A 23,300-nucleotide genomic window follows, 5' to 3' on the forward strand; every position below is an offset into this window, starting at 1 on the left:
TACCCAATACTGTTTCAGGGCTCCCAGCTTGGCAGTGTCCAGTTGGAAGAAAAGACCCAAACACCCTACTAAGGATTACCAGAAAATATCAGAACAAAGATCTTTATTTTGAATATATAATTCATTTAACAGGAATAACGACACATAGTAAAATATCATAAAACTACATCATATTAAAACCAAAACACAGGACCAAGGAATAATTGCATATAATATGCAGGCCATCCTAGTATATTTTATATTATCTGTAATCCCTCACCCACACTGCTCTAAAAATACCAAGGCTCAATTGCAAGAAAATAAAGTGCAAAAAAATGTGCTATCCTTCTGTATAAGAAGCGCTAAAAATCGCAAAATATCAAAAAAACCTTTTAAAGTGCAAAAATAGTGCTTCTATAGCCACCATATAGTGTGCTAGACTGCACAAAACAATTACTTTAAGGTGCAATAGTGCCCAAAAAAAGATTTCCTTTGTATGTGTATATATAGTGCCAAGAGACAGCAATAAAGTGCACAGTGCTACAAAAAACCACACATATGTGTGCAGGCAGGAGGGGACAACCAATAGTTGTCAATCTATTACCTCTAGGATGGCCGGGTCCCGTGTTGGCGCACCCCAACGCGCGTTTCGGACACTTTTCCTTCGTCAGGGGGTCCCCTGAGGACCCCCTGACGAAGGAAAAGTGTCCGAAACGCGCGTTGGGGTGCGCCAACACGGGACCCGGCCATCCTAGAGGTAATAGATTGACAACTATTGGTTGTCCCCTCCTGCCTGCACACATATGTGTGGTTTTTTGTAGCACTGTGCACTTTATTGCTGTCTCTTGGCACTATATATACACATACAAAGGAAATCTTTTTTTGGGCACTATTGCACCTTAAAGTAATTGTTTTGTGCAGTCTAGCACACTATATGGTGGCTATAGAAGCACTATTTTTGCACTTTAAAAGGTTTTTTTGATATTTTGCGATTTTTAGCGCTTCTTATACAGAAGGATAGCACATTTTTTTGCACTTTATTTTCTTGCAATTGAGCCTTGGTATTTTTAGAGCAGTGTGGGTGAGGGATTACAGATAATATAAAATATACTAGGATGGCCTGCATATTATATGCAATTATTCCTTGGTCCTGTGTTTTGGTTTTAATATGATGTAGTTTTATGATATTTTACTATGTGTCGTTATTCCTGTTAAATGAATTATATATTCAAAATAAAGATCTTTGTTCTGATATTTTCTGGTAATCCTTAGTAGGGTGTTTGGGTCTTTTCTTCCACTAGGTGGCGGTGGTCACCAATCTACACAGCATACCAATAATCTTCTATCTCTATATTGAGAACAATATATTTGAGATATATTCTCTATATTTGTGGTCTTTGCTGTGTTTTAACCTAGTGTCCAGTTGGGCAAGGGGATTGTTGTCAGTCCACGCAAGGATCTTGGCCCCTGCCAGGTATTCCACAAACTTCTCCATCATGGCCCACACCAGAGCAAAGATTTCCAGTTGGAAGGAGCTGCAGTTGTGGGGTTTTCGCTCCGTATCCCAAAAGGACCTACTGGCATAGGTTACTTATAACCCTTTTGTGCTGGTCCTGTGTCAGCAAACGGACTGCCCCAAATCCATAGAGATTGCTATCAGTGTATAAGGGGAACAGACTATCGAATCTGCATAAGCCATGATGAGGGCCAATGTCAATGCTTCTTTTAGGGTCTGGAAGGCCTCCTCCTGCTTCTGTTCCCAGGGTATGCGCTTACTTTTGGGCACCTCAGCTGTCCCTCTTAGCAGCTCGTTCAGTGGGCCCGCTATTTTTTAGTCTTTGATGAACCGCCGATAGTACCTGGCCAATCCAAGGAAGGCTTTCAACTCTCACAGGGTTATGGGTGCTGGCCATTGTTGTATCACAGCTACTTTGTCTTGGGAAGGTAGGACTCCATCCCTGGACAACTTATGGCCCAGGTACTCAATTTCCTTCTTGGAAAGATGACACTTCTTTGGCTTTACCTTCAGGCAATGGTCCTGTAATCACCCGAGTACCTGCCCGAGTTTGTTCAGGTGTTCCTAAAAGGTAGCAGAGTACACAATGATATCATCCAAGTATATCAGAATAGCTTTAAAATTCAGATCGCGCAGGCATTTCTCCATCAACCACTGGAATGTAACTGGTGCATTGGATAGTCCGAATGGCATTCTATTTAATTCAAACAGTCACGTTGGAAGTATGAACAATGTCTTTGCCTTGTCTTTTTCTGCCACCGGTACCTGCCAGTGCCTGAAAGCTAGATCCAGAGTGGAGAAGTATTTAGTCTTCCCTAGGGCCATTGAGGACTCTTCAATGCATAGCTGGGGGTAGGAGTCTCAGATGGTGCACCCATTCAACCACTAGTAATCCACGCAAAAACGAATGGTTCCATCCTTCTTCTTGACAAGCATCACTGGGGCTGCCCATGGACTCTGACTACTTTGCACCACTCCTGAATCCAACATCTTGTTTCAGCAAGTTCTTCACCTTCTGGTACAGCTTGGGAGGTATCTGTCAAAATCTTTCTCAGATCGGAGAAGTTACCCCCATCGGTATCTCATGAGTGATGGCGTCTGTGCAGCGAAAGTCGTCAGCATGGCGGGCAAACGTGGCTTGATTTTCCCACATCATTGCTTCAACTGCTTGTGTATGATCCGGATCGAGAGCCTTCACATCCACCCCCATTTGGGCCAATATGGCTCGCCAATTCCATTCCAGGGTCAGACCGCATCATATACCAGGACCAGGGTCACTTCTTTCCGACTCAGCACTTTGCTTTAATGTAGGTACACACGAGCCAGCTCCACTCCTGGGGTTCAGCAGACTTCTCTCTGTCCCACATTCACGGCTCTGATGGATGCTCATCCATTATGGACCACTGCTAATGTATGAACTACCAGAGCATTCTGGCCTACCTCTCCTAGGCCCACTGGTTTGATGACCGCCTCCATACCTTTGAGGTTGAGGAAGGTTCCCACAGACAGTGACACGATGGTCTCCCTTCAAGGAGGGAGGGTGAGGGATACCTTTCCCGGCACTTGGATAACCCCTACAGACTGGTGTACATGGACATTCAGCCACACGACCCCCCTGACGGGGATAAGTTGCTGATGAGCCACTGTTGCCTGGATCAATGTCTCTGGCTCTGGCTTGGCCACTGCTTGAAAGTAATGATTGACGTACGACTCAGGAATGGTCATTACCTGTGACCCAGTATCCACTAAGCAGTACACTGGGATACCTTCAAACTCAGCTTGCAGGATGGGACACCATGCAACCAGATGTTCAAAGTTGTGCTGGGTGGTTTGTCCTTCTACCTCCCCCACAATACACCCCATTGATGTGCGAGCCAGAAGTTTAACGGCGGTTCTGGGTCTCCTTGCAAATCACTCCAACACCCTCTGGTCCCCAGCCTCTTTTCCATTTGAGTCTACTTTTGTTGCATAACATTCAAGGAACTCTGCTTATCTTGTACTACTCTGATGAGAGCCTCTTCATTCTTTACTCCCCCATGGTTGTGACGGACTGGGTCCGTTCCACTCCAGGAGCATAGCTTTCTTCTTTTCATTGGGCCACCATCTCTGCCAATATTTGTTGAAAGCTTAAGGCAGAATCCACTCTAACTCACTTATGTACGACCTACCTCAGGGGAGTACTGTAGAGTCCTAGGATAAATTGTTATTGTAGTATCCAGTCCGCAGATCCTATGCCACTTACTCCATCTGCCTATTTTTTATATTTCTGCTGGTACGTCCTAAAATGCCGTGGCATCTTGAGAGACCACTTCCCGCTGCAGCTGGTAGAAGAACTTGCCCAGAGGTGCCCACGCTAGCTGTTTCACCATATATATCCTCTAGAAACATCACTTCTCTTTCAAGGTGTTATGTGTGGCTTCCGATTGCAGGAAGATGTTTCTGTGGACCTCAACCTCCAGGGCGACCAGAGCAATATCCACTTGTAGCTCTGGGTTGACATTATAAATCTTAGCAACACTACGCAATCTGGCCAACCTGTGGGACAGTGGCCTATTCTAGCCATCAAATTTGGGCAGCATGCTAAACAATGTGCTCATAGGGAGGGCCTTTGAAGAGATTCAACCATTGCCTGTGGTACTGACATTAAAAACACCACCATTGCTCTCAGCCACCTCTATCTCTGTGACCATACCCTGCTCACAGCGCCACTTGTAGCAATGCCTGAATGACACCACCAGGCAGGACTCAAATATGGTACAGTAGACAAGGAGGCAGAAACAAAACAACGGCTTCATTGCAAGACAGTGGATTATATGCCGGAAAATAAGACTAATGGTTCTTGTAATGATAATAGCAATAATAGATACAAGGAGAGATAGCTGGAGTGTGTCACACAAACTGCGTTCCATTTATAGCAATGCAAAGTTCAATGCAAACAGTATAAACAATTTCCACAAACTACTCTCTTCTAACTTCCTACCTGGCTACCGATAATCGGGCCATGCTGCTACAGCATCCTAGCTAAAGAAGCCAGCTCTACACCATAACACAGTTGAACACTGGTCTCACAGTTCTGTAGTGCTTAGAAGAAAGTCAAGTAGCTGCTGCTTGGTCCCGATAAAGTGGAGCTGAGTTTGCTGTGTTGAGCTCTTCCTTCAGGTTAACTAATTCATCTTCTTCCGGATCCGGGCAAGTCTTGTTCCCACTTTCAATGTTGAAAGATTACTGGTACCACATAGTTGTTTCCTTTCTCAGCTTACAGATGCTTGAGGAGAAATGCCCTGGCTGTGTGATGAGACTCTTTTCTTCTAACATGGTCCTGGTGATCAATCCTCTGGTAACTGGGCACTTCTCCTTTGAAGCTGTTAGTTAATTTACCAGTCTCTCATTGTTAGGACATGCTTATTATCCTGCCTGTCTCTCACAGGCAAGAGGCTCACTCTTCACTTCTTGAACCAACACACTTCCTGCTTCTTGTTCAAAACCAACACACAGCAAATCGCAGGTGGAAAAGAATTAGTCCATGTGCACACAAATTTGAGGAGAGTATTGTCTCTTAAAGTTACAGTGTAATTCAGTTCTTAGCAGGGCTGACCCCCTACATTTGCATAACATCTATGTGAATACAGGGTAAAATAATAATTAGAAGCAAGTAGTATTCTTGCCATCATATTGTATGAGCTTCCATGTGCCATTACTTTGGTTACTAATAATCTATAATTAGGGATGTTATTTATTTATATTTATTAGACGCATATAATTAATCATTTTTCAGGTGATAGGCGCCCGCCTTAATGAGATATGTCACAGTGAGAGTGAAAGTCCCGCCAATCTGCTGGGACTTATCTATGATGAAGAAACCAAGAGAAGGCTGAGAAAAGAGGATGAGGAAGAAGACTTTTTAGATGACAGTAAGGAGAATCCCTTTACTACAAGAAACCCCGCTTGTAAGGAACTCTGCTTTAGGAGCACTCTATTTTCTTTTTTTCTCTTGATAATTCTTGCTTGGATATTTTAGACAGGTTTATCACCTGTTCGTTGCATCTCACATCCAATCAGCCATCCATGTTTTTTATGCTGGGTCAGGAAGTAATTAAGAAAAGGCTAATGAGGGTCAGAGACTCTTGACTTAGTATAAAGGCCCTGGAATGGCTAGATTGTAATGAGTGATCAAGATGCAGGTGGCAATCCTACACACAGGCTGTATGCACAGAACTTTTTGCACGTGCCTTTGGTAGACAGAGTAATAGAGGCGGCCCCAAAGTTTATCCTTGGATATCATACTGAGGTAAAGTTTTCTAAACTCTTTTATCTATCTATGCTGATTTCTCATGTATAAACTAGAAAAGCAACTGGAAATTGTTGGGTTTATAGAAAACAAAAAGAATAGATCATGATGTCACGTAGATGAGCTTCAAAAACTATGGTCTTAACCATAACTTTTTACAATTTAGTAGGCTATAACCCCATTTTTGTACCCAACAATCTCTAGGCAAAAAGCAGTGGCTACTTTTAAAGAAGAGTTTGCCCCCCAAAATTAGATTGAAGAGCTATATAAAAATTGCTCTACAATGTTTCTGTGATCTTTATTTCTCAAACAAAATGGAATAAAGACTGCAATCTAAATTATCCATAGCTTCTGCATTCCCCTAACCTGAAGTGCAGCATCTGTTTGTGTCCGGATGGGTCTATACTGTGTGCCTTATTGCTCTGTGGAAAATACTATGTTATATGTCTTCAAGGCTCTTTTTTTCTGTGCAGTCTGTCTCCACATATCTCCAAGGAATTATGCTTCAAAATTTTAATCTTCTTGACCAAAAATGTTATCATAAAAACATACAAAATAATAATAAAAAAACAAAAACCTGAACATAAAAGTAAAACAATAAAGAATAAACAAAAATATAATAATATCCATAATACCTTGGCCATATGTGTGCTAACAGGTCAACGTATCTGACTAGAAAATGTGCTAAATGTCACTATTTTCTAGTTAGCATTGATTTCTACATTGAAATAAAAAGCTTATGCAATGTTACAACACAAGGTTTGTGCTTACTTTAACTGACAAAATAATTTATTGGCTTGCAACCCCCCCAAAAATCCAAAAATTAATAAGTATGAACCAGATGTTTTATCAAATTTTCATCATTCCTTTAGTAACACTTCAAATAATGTGTTGCTTTTTCATATTATATACATTTACTGGCCAAGCAGTTAAAAATTATTTTTAAAGGGCTCATATGGGTTTTAGAAATCCCAGATAATTACTCTCACTGATTCCCCATAGTTCCTGTTTTGACATATGCCAAGTTCAAGATTGTTTTCATCACTGGTTCCCTTTCCACACAGTGGGAAATAGCAGAAAACACCTACTCAATCATTGATCCATCTAGTATTCCAGCACTACTCCACATGGAAGGCAGAAAATTTTGGTATGATACAGTTTTGGCCAAAAGTATTGACACCCCTGTAATTCTGTCAGATAATACTCAGTTTCTTCCTGAAAATGATTGCAAACACAAATTCTTTGGTATTATTATCTTCATTTAATTTGTCTTAAATGAAAAAGCACAAAAGAGAATGAAGCAAAAAAACAAAACATTGATCATTTCACACAAAACTCCAAAAAGGGGCCAGACAAAAGTATTGGCACCCTCAGCCTAATACTTGGTTGCACAACCTTTAGCCAAAATAACTGCGACCAACCGCTTCCGGTGGTAACCATCAATGAGTTTCTTACAATGCTCTGCTGGAATTTTAGACCATTCTTCTTTGGCAAACTGCTCCAGGTCCCTGATATTTGAAGGGTGCCTTCTCCAAACTGCCATTTTTAGATCTCTCCACAGGTGTTCTATGGGATTCAGATCTGGACTCATTGCTGGCCACCTTAGAAGTCTCCATTGCTTTCTCTCAAACCATTTTCTAGTGCTTTTTGAAGTGTGCTTTGGGACATTGTCCTGCTGCAAGTCCCATGACCTCTGAGGGAGACCCAGCTTTCTCACACTGGGCCCTACATTATGCTGCAAAATTTGTTGGTAGTCTTCAGACTTCATAATGACATGCACACGGTCAAGCAGTCCAGTGCCAGAGGCAGCAAAGCAACCCCAAAACATCAGGAACCTCCGCCATGTTTGACTGTAGGGACCGTTCTTCCTAAACGTTTTAGGCTTTTTCAGGTAAGTTTTGGCAAACTCCAGCCTGGCTTTTTTATGTCATAGACGCCGGTATAGTTGAATGCGGCAGAGGCGGTGCTGGAGGGGGGAAGGGTGAGTCGGCTCGCAGCGGTCCACTACTGGCACCAGCCCTTCTGGCATTTGCCAGAACTGCCAGATGGCCAGTCCGGCCCTGTATATATTACTGGTAGAAAGGCAGAATATCTGAATTTTGTTCTAAAAGTTACAAATTAATCTCAGCATTAACATTTTATGTGATATAGCTTTCTATAGATATCCTAGGAAAACACAACCTTGGCTTAACTATCAAACCACTGGATTTTCTCTAATCTCACTATATTTTCTCTGCTGAAATGTGGTCCCCAAACATTGATCTCACGGTCTATAACTGCAAAATCAAGGGGGTACTGCAGTAGCAGCATGTTGGTGTTCTATGATTTGCACCATATACTCTGGTTGTGTTGGACCTGAATTGTACGGGCCTACCAAAGAAAGTTATTATAAAGGCTCACCACCCTCCCATCAATATAGAGCAAGTGCATGTGAACAATTTTATATACAAATAGCATCAACAAAGTCTAATAGACTGCTTCTCAGTAAGTAAATAATTGGCTACAAAATTGCCTCTAAATGGAGTAATCTTCTGTTGGGTCTTTGAGGCATATTACGATGTCAGAAGCTGAGCTCACTAGAAGATATCCGGTATTTGGATACATGAGTCAGTTTCTGTGTTCTGAGAATATCTATCAAATAATTACTTAACATGGATAGGTCAAATAAGAAAAAACTTCATAAACTGCTATACTAGAACATGACGATAAAAATTAAAACCAAACATCTGGATCATTCAAAAATTCACAATTTTAAATGATAAAATACATAAGAAATGAAAAAAACTTGACATTTTGTTGTAGTTAAAGTGACCATTATATGCTCGTTATGTTGTCCATGTAATGGCTTTTTATGTTTATTATGTTTCTGTGAGAATATATGTCAGATATGCAACCAGAGCAGTCCTGCAACATATATGATCTCCTACTGTCTAGATTGAGGCAACAGAAGTTATTGATGTTTTGTTGTCAAACCTCGACCTAATTTGTAATTTTTAAGTGATTTAATGCATACAAAAAGATAACTAGGTATACAATTTGGTTGCATTTTTCTGAATTATTAATATTGCTTTTTTTCTCTAGAGGATTTTCTATAGAATATTGCATGCAGATTACATGTTATTATTTCCTGTTTGCATGCTCTTTATTGCAACATGTTGAAAAGCTGGCTTTTCCAACCAATTATAAAAGTAAAAAGCAACTTTTTTATATTAAATAACTTTAAGAAAAACAATCATTACTGCATGGCAGCTTTTACTTAATGGCCATCACCAAGTGAATTAAATATTTTTTTTCTTTAATAAGGATCTCACTAAGCACATATGTGAAAATGAATACTTGGCCATTTGTGGATACTTCATATGTCACAAGTAGAGATGGGCAGATCAATTTGCAGGATGCCGGGCCATAAGCCAGGTCTGTAGTCTCTAGCTCATGGACCAGAGTCCTGCAAATCAATCTGCCCATCACTAATCACAGGACTTAGTTCTTCCTAAGTCTTCCTCTAAAGAGAAAGCTGCCCCCAGACTGATCCACCTTCTTGACCTCAAACATGTGCAGAAAGTTTCCAAATCTGGCGATTCCTTTCAGGCTTTCTGCATAGCTTGTGTTTCCCACGAGATCCTCTTTTTTCACCAAAAATATTTTTTAAACTTACCTAATAATTATTTTTCAATTTCTTTAAATCTGGGAGAAAATGGGGTGCATTTATGGTTATAGGAAACATTCAAGACAGATGAAAATTTCAGTTAATTTTCCAATTATCAGAGACCATAGGTCAAAACATTGAGCATCCTTGTATCTTTTGTCCTCATCCACCCTTCAAAATTCACATAGCAGCTTATTTGTCTGTATTAGGCTTCTTTTACACTTGCCGTTTTTTTTGCATCCCGTTTTTGCGGTCCTTTTTTGCTGGCCGTATCGCCGCAATTTTCAAGGTCTGACGCAAGAATGGACCACAAAACGCCGTTTTTCAGGTTCCCAATGCTATAGAAAAAGTATTCGGGAAAAAAACGGAAGTCAGGATGCACCGCAAAAACAACCTTCCGTTGTTTTTGCAGCCCCATTGATTTACAATGGGGGCCGTGTCCGTAAGCTGTGAAAAAGATCGAGCAAGCTCAATCTTTTTTCACGGCCGTAAATACAGCCCTCACCGCCACACGGCGCACGGTGTGCCGTAGAATTATTGCAGCTCATTTTTGCGGCCCCATAGAAATCTATTGGGGCCGCAAAAACGGGCTGCAAAATCATAGCAAGTGTAAAAGAAGCCATAAGCAACACATACTGTATAAAATGAAACATACTGTACAGCACTAAATGTATTAGAAAGAATGGTAAAATTCTTGTCTTAAGGGGGCTCTCCGGTTAAAACAAGTTATCATCCACGGGATAGAGTAGGTGATAACATGTCTATCATTGGGGGTCTGACCGCTGGGATCTGCAGAATCGGGAACTTTTATTCCCATTGAAATAAAGTGGCAATGCACTACATTCATTTCCTATGGGGCTTTTTCAGGTAGCTCCATAGAGAATAAATGGAGCAGCAGTAACTCCAATAAAAATTCACCATCGGGAATAAAAGTTGGTGTCGATCCTAGCAGTGGAACATCCACCAATCCTGGGGATAGCTGATAACTTGTTTTAAATTGACAACCCCTTTAACCTAAACAATATAATAATTATGGACTGAAAAATTATATACGTAGATTTTTTAAAAGGATGAGAAAAATTAATTATGAATAAAAACCAGAGAGTTCAAAGGTTCGAAATGCGTTTTAACTCCCATGTCTGATAGACCTTTTGTCTAATCTTTTCATGGAATAAGCACTGATGAAGATGTTTTTAAAGGGAATCTGTCACCACATTTGACTTATCTAAGCTATAGACTGCTGAAAACAGTCCTACCAATGTCTCATATCAGCGGTGTTGTTTCTAAGATATCTTCTTTTATCACTTTATATAAATGAGCTCTTCCAGGCTCCAGGGCGGATGATGCCTGGAAGATAACTCTGCTTCCAGAGCTTGTTTTAAATATAAGGGGGAGTTACCAGTGTGATGTGTAATGGTTACCAGTGTTACCAGTGTGATGTGTAATGGCCCTGTCTGCACTCCTGACCTCACTGCAGAGCTGTGTGTGATTATAACTGACACATCTGCAGGTTCCTCTCAGCTCCAGCTTCCATCTCACAGGCAAACAGGGCTGCAGGATTGTTGAAATACAGCAGAGCTGTGAGAGAAGCAAAAAATGTGTTTACAAGAAAACAAATTTCATTTCTCCTGTTTTGTGTTGGTTACTTGTTTCACACTGGGAACGCCTCCTTCATGTAAAATAAGCTCTGGAGGCAGAGTTATCTTCCAGGCACCATCCGCCCCGGAGCCTGGAAGAGATCACTTATATAAAGTAATAAAAGATGATTTCTCAAAAACAACACAGCTGATATGAGGCATACAGAGAGGACTGTTTTCAGCAGTCTGTAACCTGCAGGCCCATATTAATAGTTTAGATAGGTCAAATGTGGTGACAGATTCCCTTTAACAGTTTTGGAACAAACATTGATTATACCTAATAAAGTTTGCTGGATCCCCTACTGTATTGGTAGAATTTGTATATAGAAGTCACCTCCTTACTTTTACATTATTTATAAAAGTGAGTTTAACCACAGTGCACTTTTGATTGTGTAACAGGGCTTTCCATTATATTTTCTATGCATGAGTACTATTGTATCACTCAATCACATGCACATATTTCTATTAGGCCTCATTCAGATGTTCAGGTTTTTTGTGTACATTAAATAAAAACAAACCATTGTTCATCAGAGTGCTGGATTTGATTTTCATCCATTTTTGGTCCATGTGTCAGTTTTTACCATCAGTGTTGCGTATGTTTTTCTCGTAGACAACAAAAAAATTCAACCCATTAAATGGTAAAAACTTACAGCACATGGATGAAAAACATTTTTTTCATGGACCCATTAATTTGAATGGAAGAGTTTGATCTGTGACTTCGATCAAACAAGGATATGTCTGCAAGGTTATTTTGCAGACACTTGGTCTACAAAACTATACACCATATGAACAGCCTCAAGCATAGATAGCTCAGTTACATGAAAAACGGAGATCTTAATGAAGGAAAACAAATTGAGCTCTGCTTTTTGAGGCCCCTTGCTGCTCACATACTGTATGAGTTACTGTAGCATTGAACACTGAAGACTGGAAGCCTCTACGTCCCTAAGATGTAAGCATTCTGGACTGAGACAATTTATTTATAGTCTACATCAGTGTTTCCATACCAAGGTTCTCCAGAACCTTAGAAACCTTAGAACCTAGCAAATCAAGTCATGTTTACATTGATCACAGCAGCAAAAAGATGTGTCAGTGTTACAACAGGTATAGCTTACTTTCATCCTTCTTAAAGCTTCCTGGCACATCTGCAGCTAGGTCTGGGTCAGAATATACTGTAACACTAGGTAAAATTATACATTGTACTTCCTACATTAACCTACTTTAAAGTATGAGTGGAAGTAGGGTTTCCTCAGGAATGGCAATGATTTTCACGGATTTACAAATGGTATAAGGTTTGGTAATCATTGGCCTACATTGTATGTCTTGTCTGCATGCCACATAAACTTGGCTCCTCTTGAGGAATGCCCTGCAGAATAGGCATGATTCCCATTCAACCACTTTACCATTTCTACTTGCCTTGACTCATAAATCTTCATAAATCACCCCAAGAAACTCTTATAGCCGAAGGCAATACAGTAAATTAAGCAGCTTCTCAACATGTTTTGTGCTATGTTTCCAGACATAACCCTAAAAACTGTTCAATTATGGCAAAAGTATAAATATGACATGAATACATGAAAAACCACATGAAAAAATGCTTACCATAATTGTACGGGATATGTCTTGAAGCCTATCAAATAATGTATAGCAAATAAATAAGTAACTGTTCAATGTTTGCAAAACCATTCCTCTTTGCTCTCATCGGCCCATAATTTTATTTTTAAATGTGAATTTCACTCCAAATTCCCCTGCTTTACTTTATTCTTTTAGGTTGGCTTATGTTTTTCTATTTCCTTTCTCATGTCTGCATTCTTTACTTATATAACTTGATAAAATGCGCAATCAGACATGAGTCTGGTCTGCAGCTAAAGCATAGTGTTGCTTCAGTTTGAGACCCCTTTGAATTCCAAACAACAAAAGCAGATGCTGATTTAATCCTCCTCGAAAATGAATTCCACGAAGAAACGTATGGAGGCATTAAATCAAGTCCTTTTATTTACAAATTTATTTCCGATAAGACAGGCAGGAACTACTGACAGTGCAGGTGGATTCAACATACCAGCGATCAGTTATCATTGGTTTTGCAGAACAATACAAGGTATTTCATAGATGATTTTCCAAATTACTTACTGTATATACTTTTTATTTCCAAATATCTGCTCACTGAAGAGCAAATTTTACATTTTTCATTTATAGTGAAACCTATCTAAAGGACCGCCTCTTTAAAAGGGTTGTTCGGCTTTAGACTACAAGTCTGCAGTCACTCTATGCTCACTGCTCGCTGTGAGGATTCTCCAGTGCCAGCGTCAGGATCGGCGGGCATGTGACCGCAAGTACGTGATTTGCATACATGTGGTAGCATGCCAACTAGACGTTCACGGCCTCAATACAAGTATATTGAGTAAGGCCGGGCACGTCTAGTTGGAATGTGCCTGAAAGTATGCAGATTGCATACTTGCGGTCACATTACCTCCCTCTCCCTGCACCAACACTGGAGAATCCAGAGAGAGTGACTGCAGACTTGTACTCTAAGGACGGACAACACCTTTAAAAAAAAGTCTGCAGATCCCAGATATGGGCCACAGTTTTCTATGGCAAATTATTAATTCCCTTATGTATTCTGCCCATCTTCTTTGAGAATATCATCCCCTTAAAAGACTATTATTTCTTAGTCATGTTTCACTATATTTGGAACTTTTTCATCTCCAAACAGTAATTGTTGGGCACAATATCTATTTCTGTAACTTCATCTCGGACCTATGATAACTGCTCTCTGGTGTTGACTGTCTGGAAAGGTCAGTCATCAGCTGGTACGCATGTAACAGTTGACTTCAGAGCATCCTAAGCTCACGTTACTAAAAACGTTAATTTCTAGGTTCTGTAAATCCAACAAAATGTGGCTGTCCTTTTGCACTGAAGATGTCTGCATGTCAACTACTCCTGGAAATCACCACTTTCTTAAGGGAAACCTTCCCATGTCTGCCAAGACCTAGGGCTGAACCTCTTGTGGTAAGTAAAATATTAATATCTAACATGATGTTTCTGATATTATTTGTACGTATTCTTATGTGATAGTACATAACATACAGTATATCCAAATGATCTGAAAAGCATCATAATAGAGAAGCTTTAAACCTATTTAAAGGGGAATCTTAAAATCTCTTGTGTGTTACATAAAGGATCTTGAGACCTGCCGACTACGCTTGGATCCTGAGATGGATCGGCATCGGTATGAAAGGAAGATCAGCTTTGCTGGTATCCTGGATGAGAATGAAGACTCGAAGGATTCCCTGCACAGCAGCAGCCATACCTTGAAATCAGACACAGGGTGTGAGGAGAAGAAAGGTATGAAATAATTACACCTAGCTATACAGTGTTGTTTTTTGTGAGACAATGTAAGTTTTTGTTTATTCCTTTCTCAGATTTGGAGGTTTATAGGTTTTCATATATTAATTAAAAAGTGAACTAGAGACCACTAGGCTACGTTCCCACGATGAGCTTTTGGTGCGTTTCTGATGTTGTAATATTTCTGCACCATTTCTGCACTTATTATTTAAATTAGGTTGCTTGCGTTTTTTCTGTGCATTTTTATGTGCAGTTTTTTAAAATGCTTTTTTATCCTGTTTTTGACGTTGCGTTTTTTGTCTCTGTGTTTTTTTGCCTCTGTTTGGTGTGTCCTGCTGTAAATAAAGCTGCTTTGTTTTTGATACTTCCTGTTTTTCACTTTGACAAAACTTTATTGACATGCATAAGAGTGGATTAAATGTGTTTTTGAGGCATTTCTGCATTCTAATGTAAGTCTAAGGGAAAATTCCGCACAGAAAACTCAGCATACCCACAAGAGAAATTGACATGCTGCGGATTTTAAAAACGCACAGCACGTGAGTTTATGCAGCGTTAAAAAGAAACACAGCAGGCATGAGATTTCTATCAATCTCACCCACTTTGCTGGAACTGTAAGATGCAGCAAAAGCTCATTGTGGGAACGTAGCCTTGCAACATAAAATGACATTAAAGGACACTGTTTGTTAAAATTATTTGTGAGCTTGTGAAAAGTTTTTGCATTTTTTCCTTACCTATATTTATTTTATGAAAAATACTTTTTAAATCTGTAATGTAAAAATACAGTATGTACTGCAGATATAATTTATATTTTATTACATCAGTGCATTCTTATATTAGGCTTCCTTTCCTCTGTGTTTTGTTTAAAATTCATGAAATGATTATTGTAATTAAGAAAGTTGATGAATTTTCTTGTTTTTATGAATGCTAAATATAACAAAGTTTACCGTATTACCAAGATTAAATCCAACCCTCCAAGATCAGTAATATATGTCCACTGGGTGACATCTAAAAAGATATGTATGCTTTATATTGTAAGTTTCTTTCTAAAAAATTTTTTGTTAAATGTGGTAATTACATTGGTAAGGTATTGAATGGGGTTACAATGGTTTTACTTGGACAAAACATCTTTAAAGAAAACCTGATGAAAAGTGGCCCGTTTTTGCTCTTATGTTATTCTTATGTTATTCTCACTGCTCCCCTGAGTATTCTGATTGTATTTTTTTGTTTTTAAACTCATGATATGGTTCCAAATAAAGTGTTTTCTTTAGTGCTACTTTTTATGTTTTTTAACAAGCCCCACTTATGGTAAAAAAACATAAAAACTATAACTAGATAAAAAGGACATCTCAAGAACTATATTTCTGAGTAAAAAAAAAACATGAAAAAAACAAAATAGTTAGGGGAGGAGAGAAAATATCACAATAGCAAACACAGGTCCTCTTTAATACAATATTTGTAAGCATAAATAATTTATGGCATTGAGGAGTCTTCAGGAAGTGTGAGGAGTCAATGAAATTATTTATATTACCGAGCAAAAAATAAAATTTTTAAGGTACCGTCAAACAATGTAAATGCATTAAAACATCTGTTTATTGCTTAATACATGGTCATAGAATGTGGAAATAGCAGCACTGCTGTTTCGCATCCTCTGATGCTTCCTCTTGGCCGTGACATTTGACGTTATCCTGTCTCTCATGTATACAAACTCAATGTCTTTGTTAATAACATTACATAAAATAATAACAATGAAATTACAATTTAAAGCCCCCTACAAGAGACAGTATCGGTGTACATGTATATTACTAGATCTAATATTTAAAAGGGAACCTGTTTCAATTTGCAGATGCAAATATTAGGTCCACTTGGCTTGAACAATAAGAATAACTTGAGTCCTTTTCTTAAAGGGAGCCTTTCAGGTGGGATAGCGCTATTAACCTGCAGATACAGGGTTAATCTGCAGGTTAATAGCATTAGGAAGATTCCGAATGCAGTACTGAAAGTGCAGCACCCGGGAGAAAATGAACTTTCTCTCAGAAGCCACCTGCTTTCAGTCATACTGGCCTGCTGACGCTTCTTCAGTCACTGTTCACAGCACTGTGAGTGGCGGCTATAAAGATGCACTTTGACTGACAAATAAAGTTAATTTTCTCGGTTTCCACATTTTCAGTACAGTGGCTGGGCACCTTAATAACACTCTTAACCTATCGATTAACCCCATATCTGCAGGTTCATAGCATTATCCGACCTGAAAGGTTCCTTTTAAGAGAAGGACTCAAGTTATTCCTATCGCTCAAGCCAATTGGACCTAATGTTTCCATCCTCAAAATCAGTTACCTCTTTTTCCAAAATAATTTTGAGCCTATTTCCTCCACAAAGTGGCATCCGCACAATTAATTATTACCATACACGTACATTCTTACAAAACTGTACATACTAGATTCTCATTTCACAATATGTAAGGGTAGTTTTGCTATTACGCTTTTGTATTAGGTTTTGAAAATTACTGCGCCTGACAGACACTGTTTTCATCATGGTGACCATTAATTTACCAGACAATTAACTGGTCGATTGTTACCAGATAGGTGGTATACTATGGTCAACGTCATGACCTGATTCTACAGTATTTGGATCAACGTCAAACATTTATATTGTGCATTACCCACAATGGACTCAGCACAGTCAGTATAAGGCTGCGTTCACTCTCTATTTGATTTAGTAAAAAGTCATTTAATTGATATCTTATTTATACACAGTATATATTTCTTGTACCATACATTATATAGTGTGGGTCATAAAAAAAAGACGCCCAGTTTTCCTTTGTACAGGAAAACATGTATGGGGCCTCAGTCACCAGAACTTTCTTTGTTGCCCATAGCAACCATTCAGCTTTCACTTTACCACAGCAGTTGCAATGGATGCGGCCCATGATATCCTTCCCTGACAGACAAGTTTTGCTCTTTGCGGAGGGCAGTAGTGTTGTGTGTGAGTGTGTGTGTCAGACATGTCTGTTAATTGTAGAGGCCTATGTACACACAGGATCATTCACAGACGCACAGGGCATGATTTAGTCAAGTCACTGTCCCAGTAAAAACATGATTTGATGCAGAAGCAGCATAGGATCCAGGGCTGGTGTAAAAAAAAAAAATAGAAACCATTGGCCAGGTTTATAATTTTTTACTTATTGAGGTCACTTTTCTTTTTTGTTTGTGAGCATTGACTAATTGTTCAAAATTCAAAAAAAAATTTCACACAAAAAAATGTGTTTTTTTTGTTTAACCAGTTTTTGTGACTTCTAAGCGCCAAAAGTCATAAATTCTTTAAAAAGTCGACAAAACATGCCAAATTGAAAACTCGCAAAGCCACAAAAAGAGGACTAAAAATCCTCCAAAATTTCAAGAATTAATACAGCAAAAAAGGGGCAGCAGTTCTTATCTGCCCAGGTCTCCGAATGAATGCTTTCTCAGGATGCAGCAAACCCATGTAGTAAAGATGGCGGCAACACAGGTGCAAAATACTGATGAGACAACCACTCACAGCCTACCAATTCATGGAGGGGGTGGTTGTTTTATATACGATTGCACAAAAGCGGCTTGTAGAGGGCGCTGTTCACACACAGGTAATGCACAGTATCTGGCTTATAGCTTATTAATGACACCCATACTATTAGAATAGGCGGGATGCCCAGCACTAAGTGCATCCCATTAGAGCAGACACCCTAGTTTACAAGGCTAAAAATGATGGGCCTGGCTGCATCCTGGAAAATGAAGTGCAAAAAATATATATACATAATGTGAGGTATTGGTCGATATTTTGGCTAAGATATTTAAGCTCGCTACCAACGTCAAGGGTCCTCACACTTGCGAGTCCTAACATTATATTAAATGGCAAAGCCACAAAAACAGGACTAAAAGTCCTCCAAAAAATCAAGAATTAATACAGCAAAAAAGGGGCAGTAGTATTTACCTGCCCAGGTCTCAGAACTAATGCACTCTCAGGATGCTTCAAACCCATATAGTAAAGTGCAAAATACTGATGAGACAACCACTCACAACTTAACAGTTCATGGAGGGGGTGATTGCTGAGTAATAGATTGCACAAAAGCGGCTTGTATAGGGCACTGGTCGCACACAGGTAATGCACAGTATCTGGCTTACAGCCTTTTAGTGGGTTTACTGCATCACTAAAGTACATTAGTTCGGAGACCTCGGCAGGAAAATACTGCTGCCATTTTTTTGCTGTATTAACAAATTGAAAACTCCCCCACAAACCTTAATCAAGGCAACTACACTAAGCAGCCCAGTATGTGACACATCGCTGGAATCAGGGTCCCTGTCTTTACATTATGCTGCTCCCTTTAATATGGGTTCTGGGGATACTTCCATCATTGATTGTGTGTTGGGCTGTCTACTTTCAGTCAACATCTTTTCAAATAGAGGCAGCATGGTGGCTCAGTGATTAGCACTGTAGCCTTGCAACTCTGGGATCCTGAGTTCAAATCCTAGCAAGGACAACATCTGCGAAGAGTTTGTATGTTCTCCCCGTGTTTATGAGGGTTTCCTCCAGATTCTCCGGTTTCCTCCAACACTCTAAAGACATACTGTCGGGAAATACAGAATGTGAGCCCCCGTCGGGACAGTGATGATAATGTGCAATTAATGGTGCTATTAAGGTGACTAATATAATTTTTTTTATTGCTAATTTAACTATTGATGAGTTTCCATCCATTACTGTAGTGTAAACATTGGTGAAGGCTACTGTACACTCCTATATTAGTGTTTAGCTATGTAAATTGTGCTGCCGTTGTACACATGACCTTTACTGTGTATTTAAGTGGTGTAAAGCTTTCTGTTATGGAGAAAATACAGCTTCTCACAGATTCCATTGCTTGTAAAATTGGCTAACATCATTGCCTACCTCTCTGGCCTCCAAATACAATGTATTTAAAGTAAACTGTCTAAAGTTTCTGTTTTGTCAACCATTATAAACAATCTGTGTTTATCATCAATTGCTAATAAATGAGATGTGAGCGGAGGTCAGAGTACGTCCAGTACATAAAAATTTGTTTTGTGCCACTTTTTGTCTATTTTAGGTGACTGGTGTCTTTTAATTTTTTTTTTATTGCGTGGTGCTGTCTTTAACAGACCTTGTTTTTATATATATTATTTTAATGTTTGTATATCTTATTGCAATACTTGTGATAGAGGCTGATTCTGTAAAATTTTTTTGAACCTTAAATTGCTTTTGTAAAAATAAGGTTCAGAAAGTTTACTAAGCAGCTGACAATTACAGGTAAAGTTTATACAGCATCAGTACCTGTCCTTTCATCAAACTCCTTCCATCAATAACTGCAACATCAATGTAACTGGTTTCCTTGTCCCATACATGCTAATATATGTATAATAATGATGTATACATCAATGAAGTATAATGAATATAAGTATACAATACAAAAAACATCTTTATATGTTGAGAAAAAGATATTAGGAATTTAATGTCCTAATCACAACAATCAACAGAAAGATCTATCATATATATCTTAATTTCTACATAACAATGTGTTTGTCTTTGTGGATGTATTCGGTTTTTTATATAGTAGGTTTTGTAAAATCCATATTGTTTGAAGAGCTTCTGCCAGTAAGTCTTGTATTCAATTATTCCAATTTCGGGAAATTTTATTTAGGCATGAATGAGTCTATTGGGTGTGGTTAGGAAAATGGCCAGTTCTAGTTCACTGCTGATTTGGCATCACATGAATGGCCAATCACCGGTTTGCGTCTAGAGCAGAGTTGGCCAAACTTTTTCAGTGTCAGCTAGAGATGAGCAGATCAGTCAAAATTCAAATTTCGCCTGTTCATGCAGATTTTCCTGGGAAATTCGATTCATGGAGAAGTTATTCTATGCTAATTTAATGTCACTTATTATGTTCCAGGGTCCCTTCAGACCTTATACTCACCGCTCACCTCTCCAGCCTTCCTCAAATCACCGCCACCTGTCCGGTCTTCACTGTATCTTCTGATCTCCTGCTGCTCACACTGTGATGTGTTGACGCAAAACACATGGCAGATCACAGCATCATGATGCCACGATATGCACCTTGACCTTCCCGTATGCATGAAAAGAACCCTCCCGGCCCCAATTCCAGAAGCCCCGACACAGCTTAAAATGACCAAAGATTCCAGCGCAAGTGGTGTGAGATAATGTTTTTTAATGGCTCAGCAAAATGGCGGTCACCTAGAAACAAATTGCAAAAAAAATAAGCATTTGTCAAATACAGACTTTTGTAAAATTACAGTCAAATTTAATTCCATTCAAAGTTTTTTCGTGCATCTCTCATGCACAGTATATCCATTTTTTTGGAGCTTGACTTAAGTGAACTATTGGGTGACCAGTAGTGATGAGGGAGTTTACTCGTTGCTTGGGTTTTTCCGAGCACACTCGGGTGGTCTCCGAGTATTTGTAACTGCTTGGAGATTTAGTTTTTGTTGATGCAGCTGCAAGATTTACTACCCAGCCTGAGTACATGTGGGGGTTGCCTGGTTGCTAGGGAATCCCCACATGTATTCAAGCTGTCTATCAGCTGTAAATTATGCAGCTGAGGTGACGAAAACTAAATCTCCGAGCAGTTACAAATACTCGGAGATCACCCGAGCGTGCCCAGTAAAACCCGAGCAACGAGTACACTCGCTCATCACTAGTAACCAGAATCAGATACACATAAAGGATGTATATAGTGTATAAAGGATTTTTAGCATACCATCTAAAGAGAGAAATAAAAAAAACCTTTTTCACTCTTCGATTAATTTTATACAAAAAAAGAAAAGGGATAGAATATCTAACAGGTTCTCTCTTTACATTTACAAACTGAGACTGTGCAGTTTCTTCTATATTATATAAAGTAAAGGGTGAATCAGTTTTATTTATTTTTTTAAACATGCCCCTATAATATTAATAGCAATCCAATTTATCGATTATGGTACTTGCTCCAGCCATATGTTCTTTAAACTTCTATTCCTTTCCTCTATCTTGTACTGTGCCAACAATCAGAGGGTGCAAGAGAAACACACCAAATAGCTAGTCAAGACTCCTAGGTGCTTTTATGATTTGGAATTTTCTAGCAAATGATAATTATTGCCAATTTTAACCTGTGTCCAATCCAGCAGGAAGATACTGAGGCCTATGAACGTTCTATCTTAGATCTTCCAGTTGGCAAGAATTTACCTGTTAACTCTGACTGATCTAGAAGAAAATGTTTTTGCCTTAAATACGAGTTATATATATATATGTCTACTTTAGTGGAATCTGTTCACAATATAATCTCTATGATACCAATATTATGCTTTTAATGGGTAGAAGAGCTAATAAATATTCATATGATGCCATGTTAGAAAAATGGTTGAAATTAAGGAGGTTTACAATGTCTGTTATATGAAGGATAGTGCAACAGATAAAATGAGTGGCCTTAAACACACCAAATAGCAATTTGTTGACAGATGCTCTTTAATCATGATGATCAAACGAATTACAATTAACAAAACTAATATATAAAACAGTCAACCAAGCAATGATGGTCTCCTACCTCCAGCTTTCTTTTTACAAATTGATCATTCTTTTATTATGGTACATGTGAGTTTGGTGGAAGGATAGGGATGGTATAAACAGCAATGCGATATACTGTACATGTTGGTGTATTATTTATAAAGAAGGAGAACCAATTCAAATGCTTTATCTGATGCAGACCTACAGAAATATATAATAAACCGTTTGTGCCCATGTAAGATCAATTACCAGTTAGCATCAGGAAATGATGGAGCAAATAAAAGGTAGCATCGGTACTTAAACACAAATAAATTTAAAGATTATAAATATATACATAAAGTTTAGCATTTTTATACAGAAACCTTTGTGTGAACCAAAATATAAAACTTTTAAAATATATTGCAAAATAATATGTTCACACTTAGATCATTAGTTAAAGTCCACTTCAAGTTGGCATGTTACTTTTCTGTCAGTGACCTCTGAAACGCAACATACATTGGTGGGGCAATTATTTCTTATTTTCCAGGGGCATTGTTTGAGGACACACTCATGCCAACCTTTGATACCTAAAATTTAGCCTGATAGTGAAATATGATACTTCTTTATACATCGACATCTATTGTTCATCATCAGTTTGATGATCTCTTTACACCGATTCTGGTAGAAAAGGATAGTGTGACGGTAAGTTCTCCTATCCATTTTTGTTAATGTTGCTATACCTTTGTGGAGGAAGGTAACTTTCCGGGAACTATAGTTTCATAGTTTTCAAAGTTAAAGATAGACTTACTGTATGTCCATTTAGTTCAACCTGTAGCCTAATGCGGTAGATACTAATTGCTCCATATTAGGGGAAAATGTCTTTCCCAAATCCACATATGGCAATCGGACTAGTTCCTTGAATCAATACCACAAAATCCAGTGCCCACAACCTGCAATATTATATTTTTCAAGAAAGGCATCCAGGCCCTCCTTGAATTTTAGTAGTGAATCAACCATTATACTGCCTTTTAGAACTTAAGCTGGACTTCTGCTTTTTTTTACACACTGCCCCATGACAGACATTTTGGCAAGTGCCTGTAGTATATTTTATTATAGATCTGTGAATATTTGAGTAATAACGATTCAGTTCCCATCAAAATTATTCATCATGCATTGCAAATTACACTTACTAGCTGAATTTTAAAACTTCCTGCTGTTTGAAATAAAATAATCATAGAATAATAATGTAGGTATCTTAAAACAAATGCATTGTAATATAAAAAGTAGCTTTCCCAAATTCAACACAAAATGCCACAGTTATTAACTTCTGCAGTCTCAGAATTATTCACCACCTTCATGGTCCCTTCAAGCATATTT

General features: G+C 38.7%; 1 protein-coding gene across 23 annotated transcripts in view; it reads left to right on the plus strand.

The window, feature by feature from the left end:
- The window catches only part of UNC80 (unc-80 subunit of NALCN channel complex), a 287,092-nt gene that overhangs the window by 149,534 nt on the left and 114,258 nt on the right, over positions 1 to 23,300 (plus strand). For 21 of the 23 annotated variants that reach the window (XM_077272205.1, XM_077272209.1, XM_077272212.1 and 18 more), the window contains 3 exons: positions 5,271 to 5,442; positions 13,939 to 14,072; positions 14,243 to 14,408. In XM_077272205.1, coding sequence (XP_077128320.1) covers positions 5,271 to 5,442; positions 13,939 to 14,072; positions 14,243 to 14,408 — 472 coding nt within the window. The remainder of the gene's footprint in view (positions 1 to 5,270; positions 5,443 to 13,938; positions 14,073 to 14,242; positions 14,409 to 23,300) is intronic. The other 2 variants (XM_077272210.1, XM_077272222.1) reach the window with 1 other exon arrangement.

Source organism: Ranitomeya variabilis, chromosome 7 (assembly GCF_051348905.1).
Source record: "Ranitomeya variabilis isolate aRanVar5 chromosome 7, aRanVar5.hap1, whole genome shotgun sequence".
Taxonomy (NCBI): domain Eukaryota; kingdom Metazoa; phylum Chordata; class Amphibia; order Anura; family Dendrobatidae; genus Ranitomeya; species Ranitomeya variabilis.